Source organism: Megalobrama amblycephala, linkage group LG5, assembly GCF_018812025.1.
Source record: "Megalobrama amblycephala isolate DHTTF-2021 linkage group LG5, ASM1881202v1, whole genome shotgun sequence".
NCBI lineage: Eukaryota > Metazoa > Chordata > Actinopteri > Cypriniformes > Xenocyprididae > Megalobrama > Megalobrama amblycephala.
In genome coordinates, this window is record NC_063048.1 from 8,508,879 (window position 1) to 8,530,706 (window position 21,828).

At 37.1% G+C, this 21,828-nt stretch overlaps 1 protein-coding gene across 8 annotated transcripts in view; it reads left to right on the forward strand.

Moving 5' to 3' along the window:
• Positions 1-21,828, forward strand: part of tiam2a (TIAM Rac1 associated GEF 2a) — a 136,257-nt gene that overhangs the window by 64,132 nt on the left and 50,297 nt on the right. For 6 of the 8 annotated variants that reach the window (XM_048190570.1, XM_048190567.1, XM_048190569.1 and 3 more), the window contains 5 exons: positions 1,114-1,338; positions 7,087-7,272; positions 10,604-10,750; positions 11,464-11,508; positions 17,263-17,319. In XM_048190570.1, coding sequence (XP_048046527.1) covers positions 1,114-1,338; positions 7,087-7,272; positions 10,604-10,750; positions 11,464-11,508; positions 17,263-17,319 — 660 coding nt within the window. The remainder of the gene's footprint in view (positions 1-1,113; positions 1,339-7,086; positions 7,273-10,603; positions 10,751-11,463; positions 11,509-17,262; positions 17,320-21,828) is intronic. The other 2 variants (XM_048190573.1, XM_048190575.1) reach the window with 2 other exon arrangements.

The following is a 21,828-nucleotide window of genomic DNA, read 5'->3' on the forward strand; positions in this document are numbered from 1 at the left end:
TGCTGTTAACAAGCAGAATCACTGAAGAAAAGAGAAACACAAGAACTACAACTGACTTTAGTCACAGCCTTATTAATTGCTTAATTATCTTATTAACTTTAACTCTGCTTCAGTATTACTTTAACACTATTTAGAGAGGGACCATATGTACTCTGAGCAGAGTTGATTTAACTCTGGGGATTTTACTGTGAATTCTGACTTTTTTTCTCAGAATTGCGTGATATAAACTCGCATTTGCATGTTATAAAGATATAAACACAGTTGTGAGAAATAAAGTCAGAATTGCAAGTTATAATGTCAGAATTAAGTCAGTCTTTTTTTCCTCAGAATTGGACTTAATAACACGCAATTGAGTTTATATCTCACAATTCTGCCTTTATTTCTCGCAATTGTGACTTTATTTCTCATAATTGTTTATATCTCGCAATTTTGACATTACTTGTAATTCTGACTTTATTTCTCACAAAAAAAAGAGAAAAAAGTCAGAACTGTGAGATGAAAAAAGTTGCAGTTACCTTTTTTATTTTTTATTTAGTGGCGGAAACAAGCTTTGTAGAAATGAGAGTATAGAGTCCAGTCCAAAAATGACTGATTATTTTTGATGGAAATGAATGGATAGGACATTTTGTCAGTGTAAGCCCTGGCATTTGTATATTATCAAGCCAATAACATTGCAACATTTTCTGGCTTATTCAGCCAGACAGTCTCTGGCTATTCCATATGCTGATTAATGCAGTGTCCGAATTTAGTAGTAAATAACACTGCGCACACACATTACCTGTCAGTAATGTTTCTGGTGGCATTAAAGACCTTATTATATCACGCTAAACTTCTTGAAATCTGTTTTGCAGACAAACACAAAGTAGGGTCCAAAAGTCTGAGACACTGACAATCTAGGCCTCATAATATAATTTAAACCTCAAAATACATACATTTTAAGGAATTTGAACAAATGTAAAACAAAGTAATATTATTATATAAAGTGATGCAAAATTCTGCAAAGATTTCTAGGTCACTAATGAAATAACCTTATTTGTGACATTGACCGTATTTACAGTAATTTCTATGTATAAAAGGTCACATTTCCTTCCTTGTTTTTTTTTCCCACACTAGGCCTCCAACCAAACTGACCTGGAGAACTGGGTAACTGCCATTCATTCGGCTAGTGCGTCTTTGTTTGCGAAACGCTACGGGAAGGAGGACACACTGCGTTTGTTACGTGGACAGATCCGTGGTCTTCTCCAGAAGATTGACATGGACGGCAAGATGAGGAAAATGGCAGAGCTGCAGTTGTCCATCGTTGGTGACCCCAAAAATAGAAAGGCTATTGAAAACCAGGTAAGCAACCGATCAAATTCATTTGGTGTAATGCTGTTATGTAGTCCTTTTTTGTTTCAGCTATGCATTGTTTTAGGGTGTGTTCACACTTGGTTCGATTTAATCGAACCCTGGTGCGATCACTCTGTTAGTGTGGTTAATTTGAAAAAGTGTGAATGCTGCCATCCCAACCCTGGTGCGCACCAAACATGTGGACTGAGACCTCTCTTTGACCAGGTTATTGTGTTTGAGGCTTTGTAGTGAGGTGTGTTTGACAAGGTTAAGAAATTACTAAGTTCCTCATTTTGTCTGAAACATTGGGATAAATCATTGGCTTTGTCATGTTAACAGAAGGCATGTTAATCTTACCGCCACATACCGCTTTAGAGGTTGCATGACCCACATAGCTTTAGTTGACCAATGGTATTAGTAGTTTTCCCCCCAGTGCCTGATAACAATCAAGTTAATGCTTCATGGGAACTTCTGAAGTTGATGCAAAGGTCATTGGGGGAGTCAGAGGGGTGCCAGGCTGGATGAGAGATTTGGGGAAGGCGAAGAGGTTAGAATGGCCTGAGAAACTGGACTACTTTGAAGTCTTGTCTCCACAAGTCAGTGCCAGCTGGGCAGTTTGAAGTCTCCACTGACCTCCCCTCACCCTTCCTCCCAAACTTAAGTATAACTGCCTTGCATCTACTACAATTAAACATATGCCTTTTATATAAATCATGGAAAAGGTCAGAAAAACAAATGAAAGATACATGTGTAGAACTACACATTTACAACTGCATTCAGAAATGCAGCCATAAGTAGTAAGAATTGATTATTTCAAATATGTATAATTTTTCCTTAAACCAAAGATGTTCATCAGTGATTGTATATCCAAAAGCATTTTGTTTTGTGATTTCACCGGAAAAAATAGTCTCTGCTCTCCACAACAACGATAGATTGAAGCGCTCGTCTATGTGAAGTCAAGAGAGCAGTGACAACAAGCACATGATTTCAAAAACAACACATTCCAGTGCCAGATTGCCTCTTATAGTGACATGTGACCAGAAGCAGCCTTTGCTATGTTTCACAGGAGGCCTCCACTTGCGCTCGAAAAAGAGCCCCGCCCCCTGCCATCGTGCCGTGAACACACCAGGGTTGAAAATTATTGGGGCTTGGAGCAAAAATGCCACCGAAATTAATAAAATGCTCTGATAATTCAAGATATATAGGGCAAAAAAATGTCCCTGTATGAGTTATTATTTTTAATAGCTAGTTTATGATAACCTATATTTATATGTTTTTAACTCAGGATATAGAGTGCTGTTCGCCCAAACATCAGCACTGTGATAGTCTATTGATTTACAACAGTGCAGAGCTTTTATATATATATAATATATATATATAATATATACAGTATATATATATATATATATATATATATATTGCCAAAAGATTTGGGACGCCTGCCTTTATGTGCAAATCGTCCAAAATGTCTTGGTATGCTGAAGCATTAAGAGTTCCTTTCACTGGAACTAAGGGGCCAAACCCAACCCCTGGAAAACAACCCCACACCATAATCCCCCTCCACCAAACTTTACACTTGGCACAATGCAGTCAGGCAAGTACTGTTCTCCTGGCAACCACCAAACCCAGACTCGTCCATCGGATTGCCAGATAGAGAAGCTAAGTGATTCGTCACTCCAGAGAACACGTCTCCACTGCTCTAGAGTCCAGTGACGGCGTGTTTTACACCACTGCATCCGATGCTTTGCACTTGGTGATGTAAGGCTTGGAAGCAGCTGCTCGGCCATGGAAACCCATTCCATGAAGGTCTCTACACACTGTTCTTGAGCTAATCTGAAGGCCACAGGAAGTTTGGAGGTCTGTAGCTATTGACTATTTTACGTGGCCGACCACTTTGTGGCTGTTTAATACACTAACAGTTGACAGTGGAATATTTAGTAGTGAGGAAATTTCACGAATGGACTTATAGCAAAGGTGGCAACCTATCACGGTACCACGATCTCCTGGGAGAGACCCATTCTTTCACAAATGTTTGTAGAAGCAGTCTGCATTCCTAGGTACTTGATTTTATAAACTACACTATACACACACACACACATATACATATATATATATATATATATATATATATATATATATATATATATATATATGCAAACTCAAACGAGGCAACAAGTCACAGCCTAAGCTTTCAGATGCAGTCACTTGCTTTGCCCCTGAATGAATCAGCTGTTTTGAATGGATTTTTTTGACAATTACTGAATGACTCACTCATAAAGACAATGATTTTCCATCACCTACTGGCAGTTTTAGGTTTTTCATTTTCCCCCCATCATTTCATTTTTCTATATTTTTATCTCAGACCTGTGGCTAAAAAAAAAAATCATTCCTGTGGTCCACCATGCTGCAAGAAAGACTTCCGACTGTTTCTTTGAAATGGGCCTCCGAATTGCAAAGGCCATACTCAATATTTGCCCTTTTCATTTAACCCATCCAAGTTAGTGCACACACATTAGGAGTAGTGAGTAGTGAACACACACACACACACACACACACACACACACACACACACACTGCAAACCATGAACACACACACCCAGAGCAGTAGGCAGCCATTTTTCAGTCTGACTCTAACCATTAGGCTGCAACTGCCCCTTATATAACACAAACAAACGTGATTAATTCTCTACTAGTCAAATGGAGATGTTTCCTTTGTATTAGTTACATTCATGCTGCAAGATGTTAAAAAAAAAAAAGTGGTGAGGACAATATCGAGAACTATACCTAGAACTATTGGCTGTCTAAACCAGCTCTATAGGAACTATCAGTGATGTAAGTGTACTCATATACGCATGTCAAACACCGGCACCCAGCATTTTTAAAAAGCTGTGTAAACATATTTACTTCATGAGCATGGAAAACGGTGATATGGCATTTACCTGTTGTCTGCAGGGTTGTGTTCTTTTCTCGATGATATGTAATACTGAAAGTTGTCATAGGAGATTTCATCTCTTAGCCCCAATTTTTCCTTTTTCAGTTGCGTAAATCATGCGTTTACATTCCGTCTCCGTTATCACAAAACCCACAACACATAAGAAACACAGCTCTGATCACAGCGTCTTCCATCCACCGGTTTTTAGTGTTTGTAAATGCTGTGCATAAAGACGCAGCTGTCGGACGCTTCATAGTTCTATTCCTGGTGCGAATGCAACCAGGAACATGGCCTGGGGGAGAAATTAGTTCTCTGGGAACTATCCTAGTGGCTAGTTCCTATAACTGAGTTCCTAGAACTATTCGGTGCAGAAGCCCCTTTTCTCACCTATTCAACACAGGCAGCTATCAGTTGACTCTGTATCAAATGCCCTGGGACACAATTAGAACAAATTTCTCAAACAGGTTCCAAAGACTATCTGGTGTGTTCTTAATGGCTCTGAGCTACAGCAAACAGGCCTCTCTTTTTGTATTAATGGGAGGATGGTCGGTGTCCAGTGTCACACTCTTAAAACTGCACTCCTGGGTTAGGGTAAGGTTCCCATGAGTTAACAGCACAGTGTCTGTCCAGCCTCATTATACTTGTTTTAATGGTGTGGGGTTGAGTTGGTAGGATTTAATACACTGTGTTCCAAATTATTATGCAAGTGACGTATCAGTGGGATTTCAGTACAATAAACATTCAGATTTTAGTTTTTCTAAAAAAAGTGTTAGTTTGTTTGTTTTATTTCTCCGTATCTTTTTAGATAACTGGTGTCAGTCTCAGACAGGTTTGTTAAATTGTTTGCTAGGTCTACTTAGGTAAATAAAAACCCTACCTAAAGATGTTGTTCCACATTATTAAGCAAGTCACAGTTCTCATGCAATATGGGGAGGAAGAAAGATCTTTCTGAAGATGAAAAGCATGATATGGTGCAATGTTGTGCAAAAGGCATGAAAACAACTAATATTGTGTGAAAACTGAATGGAGATTATCGAATTATCATAAGATTTGTGAGTGATTTATAGAGCACAGCAGAACTCTGACAGATAAAAGATTGAAGTTTCTGTCAAACAATTTTAGTATATTAAAAGGACAGCTGTAAAAAAAAAAAAAAAAGCCAGTGTTGAGCAGCAAACAGGTATTTGAAGCTGCTGATGTCTCTGGAGTCTCAAGAAGCTCTCCATACAGGCTGGCAGTTGTGCATAAAGATGCATTTCAGCCACTTCAAACCAAACCTCACAAAGAGAAACATTTACAGTGAGTGTAGAAATACATTTTCAAACAGTTTTATTGCTGTGGTGTTTTTTTGCAGCATGGGATAGTGCATAGTGCATTGTATTTCAGAAGGTGTTATCCTTCTTTTTATACCAAAGCTGGCCAGTTATAAACTCCACATATCTTGCAGAAGTTATTTCAACACCCTCAGAGACCCTAAAGGGACCTTCCATCTCACTTCCCAATATTCCAGCCCAAATCATTACCCGCCAGCTCCCTGCTGTTGGAACGTGGTGGCCATTCACCATCCATCTAGACCATCCATTGTAGTACGGCATTCATCAGTGAATAAAACTATTTAAAAATGAGTCTTCATGTATTTCTAAACCAACTGAAAATGTTTCTCTTTGTGAGGTTTGGTTAGAGGTAGCTGAAATGCAACTTTACGCACAAATGCCAGCCTGCATGGAGAGCTTCTTTAGACGCCAGCAGCTTCAAATACCTGTTTGCTGCTCAACACCAGCTTTTGTTTATAGCTGTCCTTTTAATACATCTAATTTTTTTTGACAAACTTTCTTTAAAAGTTCTGCTGTGCTCTAAGTCACTCACAAATCTTATGATAGTTTGATAATTTACATTCACTTTTCACACAATATTAGTTGTTTTCATGCCTTTTGCACAACATTGCACAATTTCATACTTTTCATCTTCAGTAAGATCTTTCTTCCTCCGCATATTGCATGAGAACTGTGACTTGCTTAATAATGTGGAACAACATCTTTAAGTAGGGTTTTCATTTACCTGGCAAACTATTTAACAAACCTGTCTGAGATTGATACAGTTATCTAAAAAGATTTGGAGTAATAAAACAAACAAACACTTTCTTTGAAAAACTAAAATCTGAATGTTTATTGTAGTGAAATTCTCCTGATATGTTACTTGCATAATAATTTGGAACACCGTATAAACCAAAAGCCAGGAAACTTTAATGACACATTGTCTCTAAACCCATTACCTGTGGTATAAATTGATGCTGAAACCCCAAATCAAAGCATACAGGCTACACACAAAAGCAACGTCAAGTTGCTTGGACAATATAAAATAATGTTAATTATTGGTGTAGATAGACTTTTCAGATGGTGTAGAAAGGGCCTATGGTAGATTAAAACAAAACAAACCCTGGTCATGTTACATGTCAGTCTTCCTGTTTAAGTGGGTGTTTCTTGGCTTCAATATTGACCAGACATATCAATTGTCTAGCTATGTGCAAACTGATAATGTTCATAGAACTGTGACTAATGTCCCTGGCATGTTTTTATTCCTTCATCTGTTTTGTTAAAAGAGCAAAGCATTCAATCAATTTGTTTCCCTTATGAGTTTTTATTACAAAGTATAATAAAAAACTCCCTTTATGCCCTTCTCACATCTGAATGCAATTACAGTTACAGAGATCATTCCTCAGGCTGTTTGTGTCACCATAGACCACAAACGATCATTGTCCAAGGAAGTTTGTTAACTGGTGGATGAGATGCTCTTCCTCACAAACCATTGTTTTAATTTGCGGACAGATCCAGCAGTGGGAACAGAATCTTGAGCGCTTCAACATGGACCTTTTCCGCATGCGCTGCTACTTGGCCAGTCTGCAAGGCAGCGAGTTACCCAACCCCAAGAGCCTCCTCGCCACGGCCAGCCGCCCAACCAAAGCTGCACTCGCCCGTCTGGGAATCTTCTCCGTCTCCTCCTTCCACGCACTGGTTAGTAGCCTTGAACACTACAGTTACAGCCCACTGTTTTAGTGCTTCCGGAAATATTTTTTCTAACTCATTTTCTCCATAAAGATCTCAAAGTTGAATCACAACTTGGCAAACTTTGTTTTGAAGCAATGCCATTGGAAGACTAAGGTATATATATTGTGAACTACAGTACTAAGCATTTAACTACTCATCCCATGAAGCATTGCAAATTGTTCCGAACATAAGAAGACCCTGATTATAAGACGCCCCCTCCGGCCTTTTCAATATGTACTTTTTGAAGACCAAATCTTGTATTTTATAAAGAAATTGCTTTTGTTTGAAAATTTTCATCTGATATTTTTCATATTTAAATTTTTGTATTGAAAGTATGTTAAATACTGGTAAACTTTACCAATGATCACATTTAAAATTAACACTTTTTGGCATACCATAAAAATAACCTGTAGCCCATCTAAATTATATAACAATTAGGCTATCATCTCATAGTGAAAACCATGTAGCCTTCCAAAATTTCATTAAAGGAGCTAAAGAGGATGTTTTGTTTTATACATTTTTGCAATATTACTTGAAACTGTCTTTACTTACTGATAAAAGACTATTTATTAGGTGCACTGAAAGTAAAAATATTAATATACATCATCTGTGCACGAGGTAGGGCCTTAAAAACATCAGCCAATCGTTTACGCGATCATCGCGTAAACGATTGGCCCTCTGGCTTGTCAATCACTGCCGTGACGTTCCTTGTGAGAGACGAGTGCGGCTGCACGCTCCAGTAACTTTCCACACTCCACAGGCGCCGCATGCAATGTTTTTGTCAGGAGACAGGAGTAACAACTGCAGATTATGAGTCACCTGCGGTGAGTCCGACATAATGAATCCAAAAAACACGATACAGCGAATGCCGGTTGTAAACACTCATGTTCCAATACTCGTGCACAAGTTTTGGGAGGCGTTCCTTTGAAATGAGCTGTGAAGGATGGGGCTGTTCTTACGCATGCGCTCATTTCAAAAACTCAGTAACAGTCTTTGGATTCTCAGTCGACGAAAAAATCCTCTTTATCACCTTTAACAGCAGAAGTGAAATTTATTGTGTTTTGAAATCTGGGTACCGTCTTATGTTTTAAAACACGTACGGGGAAAGTTTGGTCCCGTCAGCGAAGCACGCAAACATGACGGTCACACGGCTCATAGGGCTTGTTCATACAGAACGTGTTTACAGAACCAACCGATCAACTTTGGCCTTTCCGTTGTGGTGAGAAATCGCGTCCCCCCAGGAATCGTGTCTCCTTTAGGACCCAGAGCGATCCCATTGGTTCAACGGACTTTTAACGGGTAGTATTTTTAGCACCTGATTATAATTCTGCAAAATCATGTTATGATTTATATAGTTTAAAAAGCTTTATAATGACCATTAATGTCTTTTAAATTACATGGTTCATGTACTAGTATATAACTGAAGCTATAGGTTGTGAATTCAAGCATTTCTCATTCTTAGTGTTTTTTTAGTTAGCTTACGTACTAGCATAGCATACATCTACCCGATTACCCTGATAGCTTATCTTATATTGCATTAGGTATGTTTTTTGCTTCCAATATAGTTCCCAATTACATATTTCAAATTAATAATGTTTGTGTGTACTTAGCATGACAATTAATTTAATAAAAATGTATAATAGTAATATTAAATACTCTACCACATTGCTATTATTGTGGAAAATTAATATTAAATTACTTTTACAGAACATAGCATGTTGCAATAATCCTTATCCTTAAAAAAAAAGGCATGGTTGTGTTTCCAGTTTGTTTTATATGCAATAGACATTAATTTTATATTTATAGCATGTTGTTTGTACACTTAATGTAATAAACATCATACAGTAGTGGAATATGTTATAATAAGTTAAAACAACTTTTTATCAGGCATTACCACCTGGGTCCTAAAGGAGACCCGATTCCTGGAGGGGACTCGATTTCTCATGACATGTAACAACATTGAAAGCTCAGCCAAGATGGACGAATAGCTGATCATAGATAGATGTACAGGGCAGGGTTTTATTTCTCATCTCCATATATCTAGTAGTAGAGCTAATGCAAGGGCTGGAAATTCATTTATCCTTTGCTGAAACTTCTTTGTCTCCATGGAGAACGCGGCTCAGCACTTTTGAAAAGAGGAGAAAGCGGCATGGCGGTTTTTCCACGCGTTTCTAGACGCGACATGTGAAGGGCCCCATACACATCCATCTAGTGTGTGTTTACATAGAAAAACTGTGTGAACGGCCCCATAAACAGTAAGCTTTTGTTTGACTGTTAGCGTTTTCTTTTTTGTGCTTGTTCTTTTTTGCGCTCGTTTTACGCATATTTGGTGCCACCTATTGTTGCGGATGTATTATTGACATATAAAAGTCTAGACCCTGAATATAAAGGCAGGAACACACCAAGCTGACGGTCGGCCGTCTGGCAGTTTTTGTTCGTCGGCCGACTAAGTTTTCTCAGTGTGTTCCGCACCGTCGGCTGAAGTTGGTCTTCGTCGCCTTTTTTTCGGCCGATTCGAAATGTTGGATCGCCGTTGGAGCTCGTTGGTCTGTCGGGCCATCTGGTCATTCTGATTGGCTGTTCAGCTACTGCCACCCGCTGGTTCGGAAAGGCTTTTCATCTCACGCAGGTGCAGAACGGACGTGCTACTTGGCCGCTGCCGACGTGAGCCAACCCCGCAGTCTGCTTTCGCCACTAGTTCGTTGGCCTCGGCTTGGTGTGTTCCTGCCTTATGAGATCCCGTTTTTTCAGATGTATTTCTAAGAAAAAATTCTTGTCTTATATTAACAATAAGTAACAATACAGTACATGATTTGAAGCAAAACCACAGTTTAATATAAAACTATTGATTTATAGACATTTATAATAAGATTAAAATACAATATATTTGCAGTTTTATTGCAAAATATTCACATATTGAGTTGGTTGAGTGTAGGGAGAGTGACTTGATTGACATTTGCAATGTTTCATGGGAGTCTGTGGTTGCTGCTGAGCTCTTTTGGCATGATTCTCATTTCCATGGAGACGGTGACTTCTCTGATGGATCAGGACTGTGGGTAGTCTAGTTCTTTTTTAAATGATGTTGTGACAGATTTATACGCTATTGTTAAAAATTCATTTCTCAGAGGACAATTAATGGGATTTTTATTTCCGAAACTTTTGTGCTCTACTCCCAATGCATTTTTGGAATTATTGCAAGAGGATGCCATTTCCTCCGTTTAATTTGCAACATTGCCATTTCCAAAACTGAAATATTTGCCTAGTTACCATTCCCGCCAATCTCTCTGTTGTGATACAGATCTGTTCCAGAGACGAGGCCACGATGCGAAAGCGTTCTCTGTCTCTCTCTCAGCGAGGTCGCAGTAAGAAAGGGGTCTTTTCATCCCTCAAGGGCCTGGATACTCTTACCAAGCGAGGACATGAAAAAAAGCCTTCTGTCTCTCAGGTACTGCACTCACTCTGTCTGATTTAACCAGTCGTGACCGTGTGCCGTGACACAAACGCTTGGGAAGTACATTTGCATATCAATTTTTCCTACCTTTCATGTTTCAAAACTCATGCATCATGCTGGTGGGAAATTCCTCCCACAGGTGCAAAATAACAGGACTTTGATAAATAAAGACTCTCTAAAGGTAGTAATTACCGAGCTGACAGGATTAAAAATGTTGTTCGTTCTTCCATCTCCACCTCCTTTCTCAGAAATGCAGCAAGATAATAAGAGGGCTATTTTAGGATGTAGGGTTTCATATCTGGTTACCAAGTGTGAAGCCTTGAGACCTCGATGAAGCTGATGACGTTGCTCCCTGTTGAGATGTTATCGCACTGTGCTAATAATGGTGGTAAATTGGCAGTTAAGGAACTGCACTGGGCCGTTTGTTTAAAGCCAAAGAGGGGTGACCCATGAGCCGGAGAATTTTATGGATTTCCTGTCACGACCGTGCCCTTGAGCAAGACATTTAATAGCAGGTTGTTGCAGGGGGACTGTCTCTACAATTAGAGTACTGTGTGTTGTTTGGAATAAAAAGTGGCAGCAAAATAAGCAACTAATGCTTGTTTTGTTGAGTCTGTTGCACTTCTTTACTACCCAGTAAGCCATTTTAGTCTGTATAAAAATGGAAATCCCTCATTTTTGTCTTTTCATTTTGTCCCTGTGAAAAGGAATTCGTTGATTTGAGCTGCTGTTCTTACAGTGGTCTTCCTCAGGTAAGGGATACGAGTTTGCTGGATCACAGCTAGTATAGCATGGCTCCTCGTAGAAATATAGATGCTTCTGAAGATCAACCCCTTGCTGACCTGCCTGCAATAGCTTTATTCCAAAACCTAGTGAGCTACCTAGCTAGAAAACATTTCAAGGAAGAGCTGCTGCAAGGGCTGCGCCAAGTGTGCGACCTCACAGGGCCTCGCGCCAAAGTGACTGCTGACTTGATGATGTAAAGCCAATGTTCAAGTTCATGTTTTTGTCCTTCAAAATACTAGTCATAGTCAGAAGACATATTGTAGCTAAAAGTGAGACTTTGTGTATCGTGATACTGTATTACTCTGCTTGTTAAAAATGTATTATGCAGTAACTTACGATATTGCTCTGAGCGTGTGACCGTAATTCATGCACATGTCGGTCAGCACGACATCTCACGTCATGTTCATAGAAAGCTTTATTCAGTCCATTTTAAGTTTTGATTTTGGCTGCCTCTGAAGTGTATGGAAGCTTGTTTCCGCCACTGAATATAAAATAAAAAAGGTAATTGCGACTTTTTAGCTCATGATTCTGACTTTATTTCTCACAATTGTGAGTTTATATCTTGCAGTTCTGACTTTTTATTCTACAATTGTGAGTTTCTCACAATAATTCATAATTTAGAACATAAAAAATAGATGTGGCTCATTTTGGCCAACTTCTAAAGCAAAATCGCCTATATGCTTCTCAGATAAATCAATTTCAGAATGTATTGCATTGAGCTCAGTGGGGGAAAAAAATGTTATTCAAAAACAAAAAATCAATATTAAAAAATATCATTGAAAATGATCAAATAAAAGTGCATTAGGAGTACTTTGGTGAACCAAACTGGCTCTACATCGACTAGAATCTCCAAATAACATGATAATATATTTGAATGTTCCTATAAATGTCTTAATTGCTTTTTATGGAGCAATGACCTGGAATGTTCGTAAAGATAGTAACTGGAAGGTTGTTTGGGATTAGATTGCTGCAGCCTCTAGAAATCAAAATCATCAAATTATTACTTATGATCTTATTCACAGATTGTATTGCATATTTAGAAGCAATGATCTTCCTCTCCAAACTGCCAGATGTGTTAAATAATTATATGTTTTCTGACATTTAATAAATTTGTAACACTTTAATTTAGGGTCCAATTCTTACGGAAGAGGATTAGGGCCAAGCAATAATAAAAAAATAAAACCATTCGAGATTAAAGTTGTTAAATTTCAAGAAAAAACTCATTAAATTTCGAGAAAAAGGTCGAGATAAAATGTTGAGAATACAGTCATTAAATTACAAGAAAAAAGTCATTAAATTACGAGAACAAATTCGTTAAATTATAAAAAAAAAAAGTCGTTAAATTTCAAGGAAAAAAGTCAAGATAAAATGTTGAGAATAAACTCATTAAATTATGAGAAAAAAGTCGTTAAATTACGAGAACAAATTCGTTAAATTATGAGAACAAATTCATTAAATTACGAGAACAAATTCGTTATATTATGAGAAAAAAGTCATTAAATTTCAAGAATAATGTCGAGATAAAATGTTGAGAATAAAATAATTAAATTACGAGAAAAAAGTTGTTACATTTCGAGAAAAAAAGTCGTTACATTTCGAGAACACTGTGAGATGTAAATCATATTATAGCCTTGGCTACATTCATTAGCATCTGCTGCATGTGTTTCAGTGGTCCATCAATGCCCTTTCTGAACGAGGAGTGAGTGAACTTTGACTTAATTCATGTATCTTATTGAATGAGGACTTTGTATAATGTGTGCGGCAATAATGCAGTTTAAAATAAAGCTTCACTAAGTCATCCAACTCCGTCATGTCCTCTATGCAACGAACACGACACTACCTCTTCCGTATGACACACATCGAGTGTGTTATTCTCAACATTTTATTTGTCCTTTTTTTCACATAATTTAACGACTTTTTTCCTCGGAATTGAGTTTATTCTTGTAATTTAATGAGTTTATTCTCAACATTTTATGTCGACCTTTTTCTCGAAATGTAACGTTTTTTTTCTCGTAATTTAACGAGTTTATTCGCAACATTTTATCTCGACTTTTTTCTTGAAATTTAACGAGTTTTTTCTCGTAATTTAACAAGTTTATTCTCAACATTTTATTTTGACTTTTTTCTCGAAACTTAACGTTTTTTTTTCTCGAAATTTAACAACTTTAATCTCGAGATGGTTTTATTTTTTTATTATTGCTTGGCCCTAATCCTCTTCCGTAAATTCTCACTATTAACTAGTTGCTTTTTAACATGCATATTACTAGGATATTGGCTGTTTATTAGTACTAATAAAGCACATATTAATGCTTTATTCTGCATGACCATATTCTACATCCCTTAATCCTACCCAATTCCTAAACTTTACAACTACCTAACTATTAATAAGCCGTAATTAGGAGTTTATTGAAGCAAAAATTGGACCCTAAACTGAAGACAAATATATTTCAGAATATTTTTGCCTGTATAATTAAGGGTTGACACACTGCAGTGACCATTTAAAAATGATTAAACTGAAGCAATTGACATAAATGAACATGTTGTTATATGTTCAACCTTACAGTAAAAAAATGCCACTGAAAACCAATTCCAGGAGGCAAATTTCAAACCTTATTATTATTATTATTATTATTATTATTAAAAAGTCAAATTTCTCATTTCTGTCAGTAAATGAATCCCAGTAACATCTCAGTAGCATCCAGTAGAGAAATGTGAAAAAAGTGTCCAATCACTTGGAGTCTCTGTCCCTCCCTGACATGTGTCGTGTAATGGGAGATCCAGCCAGCTTGGCTAACGAGCCCCAATTTAATTTCACAGCACAGAAGGCAGAGGTGTGGAGACAGACAGAGGGAGAAATGTATTATGAATTATTAAAAGCCATATGTGGTAAATTGCAGCCTGCTATACTCTTCCCCGCAGCGACACACAGATGGTTGCTATAAGAGCCCTATGCTAGCTGCTAAATATTAAACAGTTCAACCTTTTGCTAAGAACGCTGTGGTAGACATTAAGTCAAAGTGTCTTTTTTGTCTCTTTTCCCCCTCTGTGTCTCTCACTTAGTTCTGAGAACATCAATCAATCGTTTAGCCCACGATTGTTTTCAGTAATTAGCAAATAATTAGTTACTTGTCCTTGACGTTAATCCTGGTTAACCTTGGGTTTGACAGTTATATATTTGTATATATACACTACTGTTTAAAAATTTAGACAGTAGTTTAGTTTAATTACATTTTATTGTTTAATTTTATTAAAAGAAATAAATACCTACATTAAGTTGATCAAAAGTGACATAATATTACAAAAGATTTCTATTTCAAATAAATGCTGTTCTTTGAGTCCTGAAAAAAATATAATATTTAGCAGCACAACGGTTTTCTACATGGAAAATGTTGTTTCATGATCACCAAATCAGCATATTAGAATGATTTCTGAAGGATCATGTGACACTGAAGACTGGAGTAATGATGCTGAAAATTCAGCTTTGCATGAATTACATTTTTAAAAAATGTATTAAAATAGACAGCAGTTACTGTATAGTTTTGTAGCACAATATTACTGTCCTTAATATAGATTTAATAAAATAAAAGAAGCCTCAGTGAGTGTTAGAGATGTTTGTTTCCAGGAGTCAGTGGAATTGACTCCTCGACTCCATTTACTAAACAGGGTCAGGAATAGAATACAAGATTTGCAGTCTTTATTACACAATAAATAAATACTTTTTTCCCCTGATAAAAACAAAAATTAAATTCCCTTTATTCCAATTTAGAGATAACATTACCTTGAAATTATGAGTAGCCTATAACACTTTTGTTGCCAATACCTATTTTACAAAGTTAAATGTCTAGTCTTATTTTCAGAATTAAAATAAACGAGAAACAATGTATTCCTTGATTAATATATCTCATTATAATGGTCAGATGATGGCGCTGAGCACCCACAATCATCTCTTGTCTTTGGCACAATAAGCTGATTGGATGGGAGAGTTCAAGATACAGAAAAATAAAAAATATACATAAAATAGTGTACACTTTTTGATGTTTATTCTTGATGTGAGTTTTTATGATTAGTTTAATACATCAGTGTCCAAATTCCTCGCTTCATTTCGATCAGATATAGTGCATTTGTAACAATCATGTTCTGTTTAGTTTCATTTACCCTGTTTTCTGTTTGCCTGAGTTCTCATTGCCAGTTTGTTTCCATGGTTACTAATTAAGTTACACACCTGTTTCATGTTATGTTGATATTATCCCTGTATATTTAAGCCCTCAGCTCCTTCTGTTCCTTGTTTGGTGTGTCGTTTATGTTGTTGTGGTTGTGTTTCTACGTTGTTTACTCTTGCGTGTTTTTGTTGTTAAACTCTTTGTGTTGAATTCTCTGTCGTTGTCCACTTACTACAGCCACAGATCCTGACAGCTTTTAACTGCCGTGCACTATTTAGGGATTAGAGAATGAGTGAATACTTGAGCAATACTTTGGACACTTCAGATAACAGTGTCAACAACGAGGATCACAGTTCCTGTGCTCGAGTCAGTCCCAACTCTAGGGCTGTTCACTAGTGAGCATTCTTTCAAAAACAGTACATTTTTAACTGTAGTGTATGTCGTGTGGAATTAAATTTAAGTTGGTATTTCTAAGATTTTCAACTTGTGAATATTACCCAAAAATGAATATTATCCCATGATTCACTCACCCTCAAGCCATCCTAGATGTATATGACTTACTTCTTTCAGTCAAACACAATCTGAGTTAAAAATATTCTGGCTCTTCCAAGCTTTATAATGGGAGTGAATAGTAACCAATATTTTGAAGCCCAAAAAAGTGATTCTAGTTTGTAAAGTTATAAATATAGATAATTTTCTTACAAAAACGCATCTTCTTCAGAAGCCCTTTATTAATCCCCTGGAGCTGTATGGATTACTTTTATGGTGGATGCACTTTTTTGGGCTTCAAAATCTCATGCCCTTTATAAAGCTTGGAAGAACCAGAATATTTTTGATATAACTTGGAAAAAAGATAGTTCTAGGATAGCTTGAGGGTGAGTAAATCATGGGATAATTTTCATTTTTGGGTGAACTACATTCATTCGCTCCATCAACATTTTCATCACGCTTGATGTGAAAGAGCCTCAAAAGTTTCTCATTTCACATGCAGAGAGGTTGTTTACAGGTCTTCAAGGCAAATCAGCAAGGCGAAACACCCTGTCTGTTTCTAAGGCTCAAGAAGAGGAAAAAGATGCAGAAAAACTAACATTATAAATGGGCCTCAGGGGAAAAATCTAAAATGTATATAACCACGTCAGGGAGGGACGCTTTTATCCAAAGAAACTTAAATGAGGAACATCACAAGTAATCTATTATAAAGGCTAACAATATTTTTGTCCACCAAAGTGGATGGAGGTTGAAGAACTGTTCCAGAGGGTGAATATTTTAAAAAGCAACCTTGTGCCTGTAAAACAATGACCTGAACTGTAAGAGACTGCATGACTGTTCATCATACTAACCATTCTAATGCTCTTTATTTCCAGTGAGGCCTCAAAGCTTTTGTTCAAGATCAAAATAGATTCACTAGAGGAAATTTGCTTTGCTGAGGTTTTATTTAGCAACGAAATGATAGTTTGTCTGCTGCAGTGTTTGTAACCATGGCTCTGTTCTGTCTCACAAAATATGACTAAGAGTTTAATGACACTGTGAGTGATAAATTTTTTTCCTTCTTGTTTTTAGGTCTTTGACAGTGATGGTGGAGGACATCTCAGTACCATTCCTCCTTGTAATTTTAAGGTATGTCAAAACTCTGGCACTAGAAAAAGCTATATTTTCCTGGGTTAAATGTTAAAAGTACAGTTATACTTATATTAGTAATGTCTTTTTGTTCACCGTATAATATATATCTAAAAAAAAGATTGTAGCCAGAACTTGACATTAACTCCCACCAACCCGCCAAATGTGGTGGATTTCATATATAATATATACATTTTTCAATTGTAGTCTTTTAAAAAGGCACCTGAAATAAACTAAGTGCAATGTAGTGCTGTCAAAAAAAAAATCGATACATATCGATATTGAAATATATGAAACACTCACAATATTCATTTTTCGCAGAATAGATACACAATACCAGCTGCTCTTTCTCTCTCTCTCATCTCTCCGACAGCGAGTTGAAACACAGACCCGCCTCCCCTCACTCGTTTCATTTGCTCTGGATGAATATTGTTGCTGTTACAGGGCTTGAATTTCAACAATAATGCGCATATTGCAAATAATTTTACTAGGGCTGACCTTGACTAAATGTTTTTTCTAGTTGACTAGTAGTCGTTCGTTCAAGCATTTAATCGACTAATTGTGCATTAATATTAATAAACCATATAAATCATTGTAATGAGCCTTTAAGCACACCGGCAAACGTAATTATAAATGTGGTGTGAAAAAAGAGACTGTCTGTGAGGCAAGAATATGCTGAGTTTCGCATTCAGGTTCACTTGAGACGGAGACAGCAGAAAGCACACCCATTTTGTTTTCATTGTTTTACAAAAGCACAATGTTTTGTTGTTATTGTTAGTTTACAGAAATAAAAGCAAACCATTTACAGTTTTTAATGTTGGATTATTCTTATCTGTATGACCAAAAATGACAGAGTATTTTAAGTTAAATGCAAGTGATCGCACCGGCGCCTGTATTTCATGTAGTAAGCGCACTCTCCACACAAACACTTGGATATGTGCCATATAATAGCGCTTATTTATCTAGGTTAACATTAGAGCAAGTGGACTTGTAAAGTTGCTACTATTTACATGCTTCAAGTGATAAGCCATATTTGAGGTCGATGAATGATAGGTGAATGTTTGGATTTCCTTCTGTTCGCTGTCACAGACTGTGTGATTTCAACACTTCCTGTGGAGGTTTTTTTTTCTGCGACTAACCGACTAATACCAATTTTGGTCAACTAAAGTCTCATCTCATCAACTAACTATTAGTCGACTATTAGGGAGCAGCCCTAAATTTTACTCATTCCTGCAGATCTTGTGCACACATAAAACCACCTCTCAGTACTAAATTATCAGTACTAATTCTTTTTAGCTGCTTATTGCACTTAAACAGTCAAATAAACAAAGAGACTGTCTGAACATTTTAATAATTTATTGATAAACTAGTGTTTAGTGTGTTCATCTCCGCAGAAAGGATGCGCCTATATGTACATATCATACGGATTACGTAATCTGAGAATATTTGTCTTAGATTTGGGTCTGTTAATTTAAAAATATGCTTTCCATAGATATATTTCTCATGTCTGTGAGGCAAGTATATGCTGAGTTTAAGTTCATTTTTGTGACGCGCTCAAGTTCACAGAGACCGAGATGGCAGAAAGCGAATCCTTTTTGTTTTTATTACTTTACAAAAGCATGTTTTGTTGTTATTTTATTTAGTTCGGAAATAAAAGCAAACTGTAAATAGCATTTACATTTTTGAATGTTGGATTATTCTTATCTGTATGATCAAAAATGACAGAGTATTTTAAGTTAAATTCAAGTGATCGCACCGGCGTCTCCAGTGTCATGCAGTAAGTGCGCTCTCCACACAAACACTTGGATATGTGCCAAATAATAGAGTGCATTTATCTAGGCTAAGATTAGATCTTGCATGCACATAAAGCCGCCTCTCAGTACTAAATTGAATTCTTTTTAGCTGCTTATTGCACTTAAACTGTCAAATGAACAAAATAATGTAAAAATGGCAGTCTTGGCGAGTATTCATGTAAACACAGTCGGTTATGTTTTAAGTGAACATAAACAGATGAGAAAGAAAACGCATGTGTAACAGTATAATTGATCTGTGCGTCAGGGCTTAAAGTGACAGCAGCCTAATAAACCTGCTGACAAATTATTATATATTAAAAATATGGCAGTTTTCCCCCATGGTATTGATGTCAAAATTGTGGCCAGTGAAAATGCTGAGTGGCTAGTAACTTTGGAAAACCACTAGAAACATTGGCTGGTAAGTTAATGTCAAGCCCTGATTGTAGCTAATTGATAGTCAAATTTTGATAGGGATTGTGTTTCACTATAAGGACACTTGTCCGGAACTGAGACAGTACAGGTGCTGGTCATATAATTAGAATATCATCAAAAAGTTGATTTATTTCACTAATTCCATTCAAAAAGAGAAACTTGTATATTATATTCATTCATTACACACAGACTGATATATTTCAAATGTTTATTTCTTTTAATTTTGATGATTATAACTGACAACTAAGGAAAATCCCAAATTCAGTATCTCAGAAAATTAGAATATTGTGAAAAGGTTCAATATTGAAGACACCTGGTGCCACACTCTAATCAGCTAATTAACTCAAAACACCTGCAAAGGCCTTTAAATTGGTCTCTCAGTCTAGTTCTGTAGGCTACACAATCATGGGGAAGACTGCTGACTTGACAATGGTTGTCCAAAAGATGACCATTGACTCCTTGCACAAGGAGGGCAAGACACAAAAGGTCATTGCAAAAGAGGCTGGCTGTTCACAGAGCTCTGTGTCCAAGCACATTAATAGATAGGTGAAGGGAAGGAAAAGATGTGGTAGAAAAAAGTGTACAAGCAATAGGGATAACCGCACCCTGGAGAGGATTGTGAAACAAAACCCATTCAAAAATGTGGGGGAGATTCACAAAGAGTGTACTGCAGCTGGAGTCAGTGCTTCAAGAACCACTACGCACAGACGTATGCAAGACATGGGTTTCAGCTGTCGCATTCCTTGTGTCAGGCCACTCTTTATGGAGATGCAGATTTCATTTTCCAACAGGACTTGGCACCTGCACACAGTGCCAAAGCTACCAGTACCTGGTTTAAGGACCATGGTATCCCTGTTCTTAATTGGCCAGCAAACTCGCCTGACCTTAACCCCATAGAAAATCTATGGGGTATTGTGAAGAGGAAGATGCGTCCCAACAATGCAGAAGAGCTGAAGGCCACTATCAGAGCACCCTGGGCTCTCATAACACCTGAGCAGTGCCACAGACTGATCGACTCCATACCACGCCGCATTGCTGCAGTAATTCAGGCAAAAGGAGCCCCAACTAAGTATTGAGTGCTGTACATGCTCATACTTTTCATGTTCATACTTTTCAGTTGGCCAAGATTTCTAAAAATCCTTTCTTTGTATTGGTCTTAAGTAATATTCTAATTTTCTGAGATACTGAATTTGGGATTTTCCTTAGTTGTCAGTTATAATCATCAAAATTAAAAGAAATAAACATTTGAAATATATCAGTCTGTATGTAATGAATGAATATAATATAAAAGTTTCACTTTTTGAATGGAATTAGTGAAAGACATCAACTTTTTGATGATGTTCTAATTATATGACCATCGCCTCTATGTGTCCCATGAGGAGATAAAGTGTCTAATCTTGTTCACATCAGTTTATTTATATAGTTTCCTGTCTCTTTTCAAATGAACATGTTCTATGGAATGAGAAACGTGTAAAATTTGTGATTTCTTGTGCGGCTCTAAAGCACTGTCCGTGGATCCTCACTGTATGCCACTTCAGTAATCCATGGTGACCAACACACTGATGTTGCTAAGAGACTGTGGTTATTCTCGACAGCAAGTGTCTTCATCATTCCATCTTTAGCATGTTCCGGGTGGAGGTTAGCCTCCATAAATGATTTTTCCCATTTTGTAGAGGAAAGTCTGAATTCAAGGCTCTGGTGCTGAGAGCCACACACACTGAGGAGTGTACACTGGGCGGTTGCCCTTGGCTGCTCTGTTGGAAAGTTGACCGTTACTGTGTTAAATGAATGCTGCTGGTCAGGGCTTCATTCACACCCCTCGCTGGACAAACAGAGGGTTATACAACTGGTAACTGTCTTTCCCTTGCTAAAAAAGACCATTACTTCATTGAGTGGGATGTGTGGACGGTCTGTACCTGTGGAACTGAGACGTGACACATTTTCTCTGGCGTTTTCTCATGTTTGTTTCCGACTTAATCCCCAATGAAAGAACCATGGTGTGTTTTGTTTTTTAGTGACACATCCTTGAACAAGCACAGAACGAAGCCACTGAACGTCATGCTTATGAGTCATGGAACAGTGTCGTGCTTTAGTTTTAGATAGTCTTTGAATTTATAAGTGCTTATGCTTGCCTATAAATCCCTTGGTTACTAAAAAGCTATAAATGTATCTAGATCAGATAATTTTATAGTGTAGGATTTATAAGGAAATCCTATAAAATGCATCTTTAAACACTCAACTATATAAATAAAGTTTATTATTAATAGGTAACTAATTGACTAAC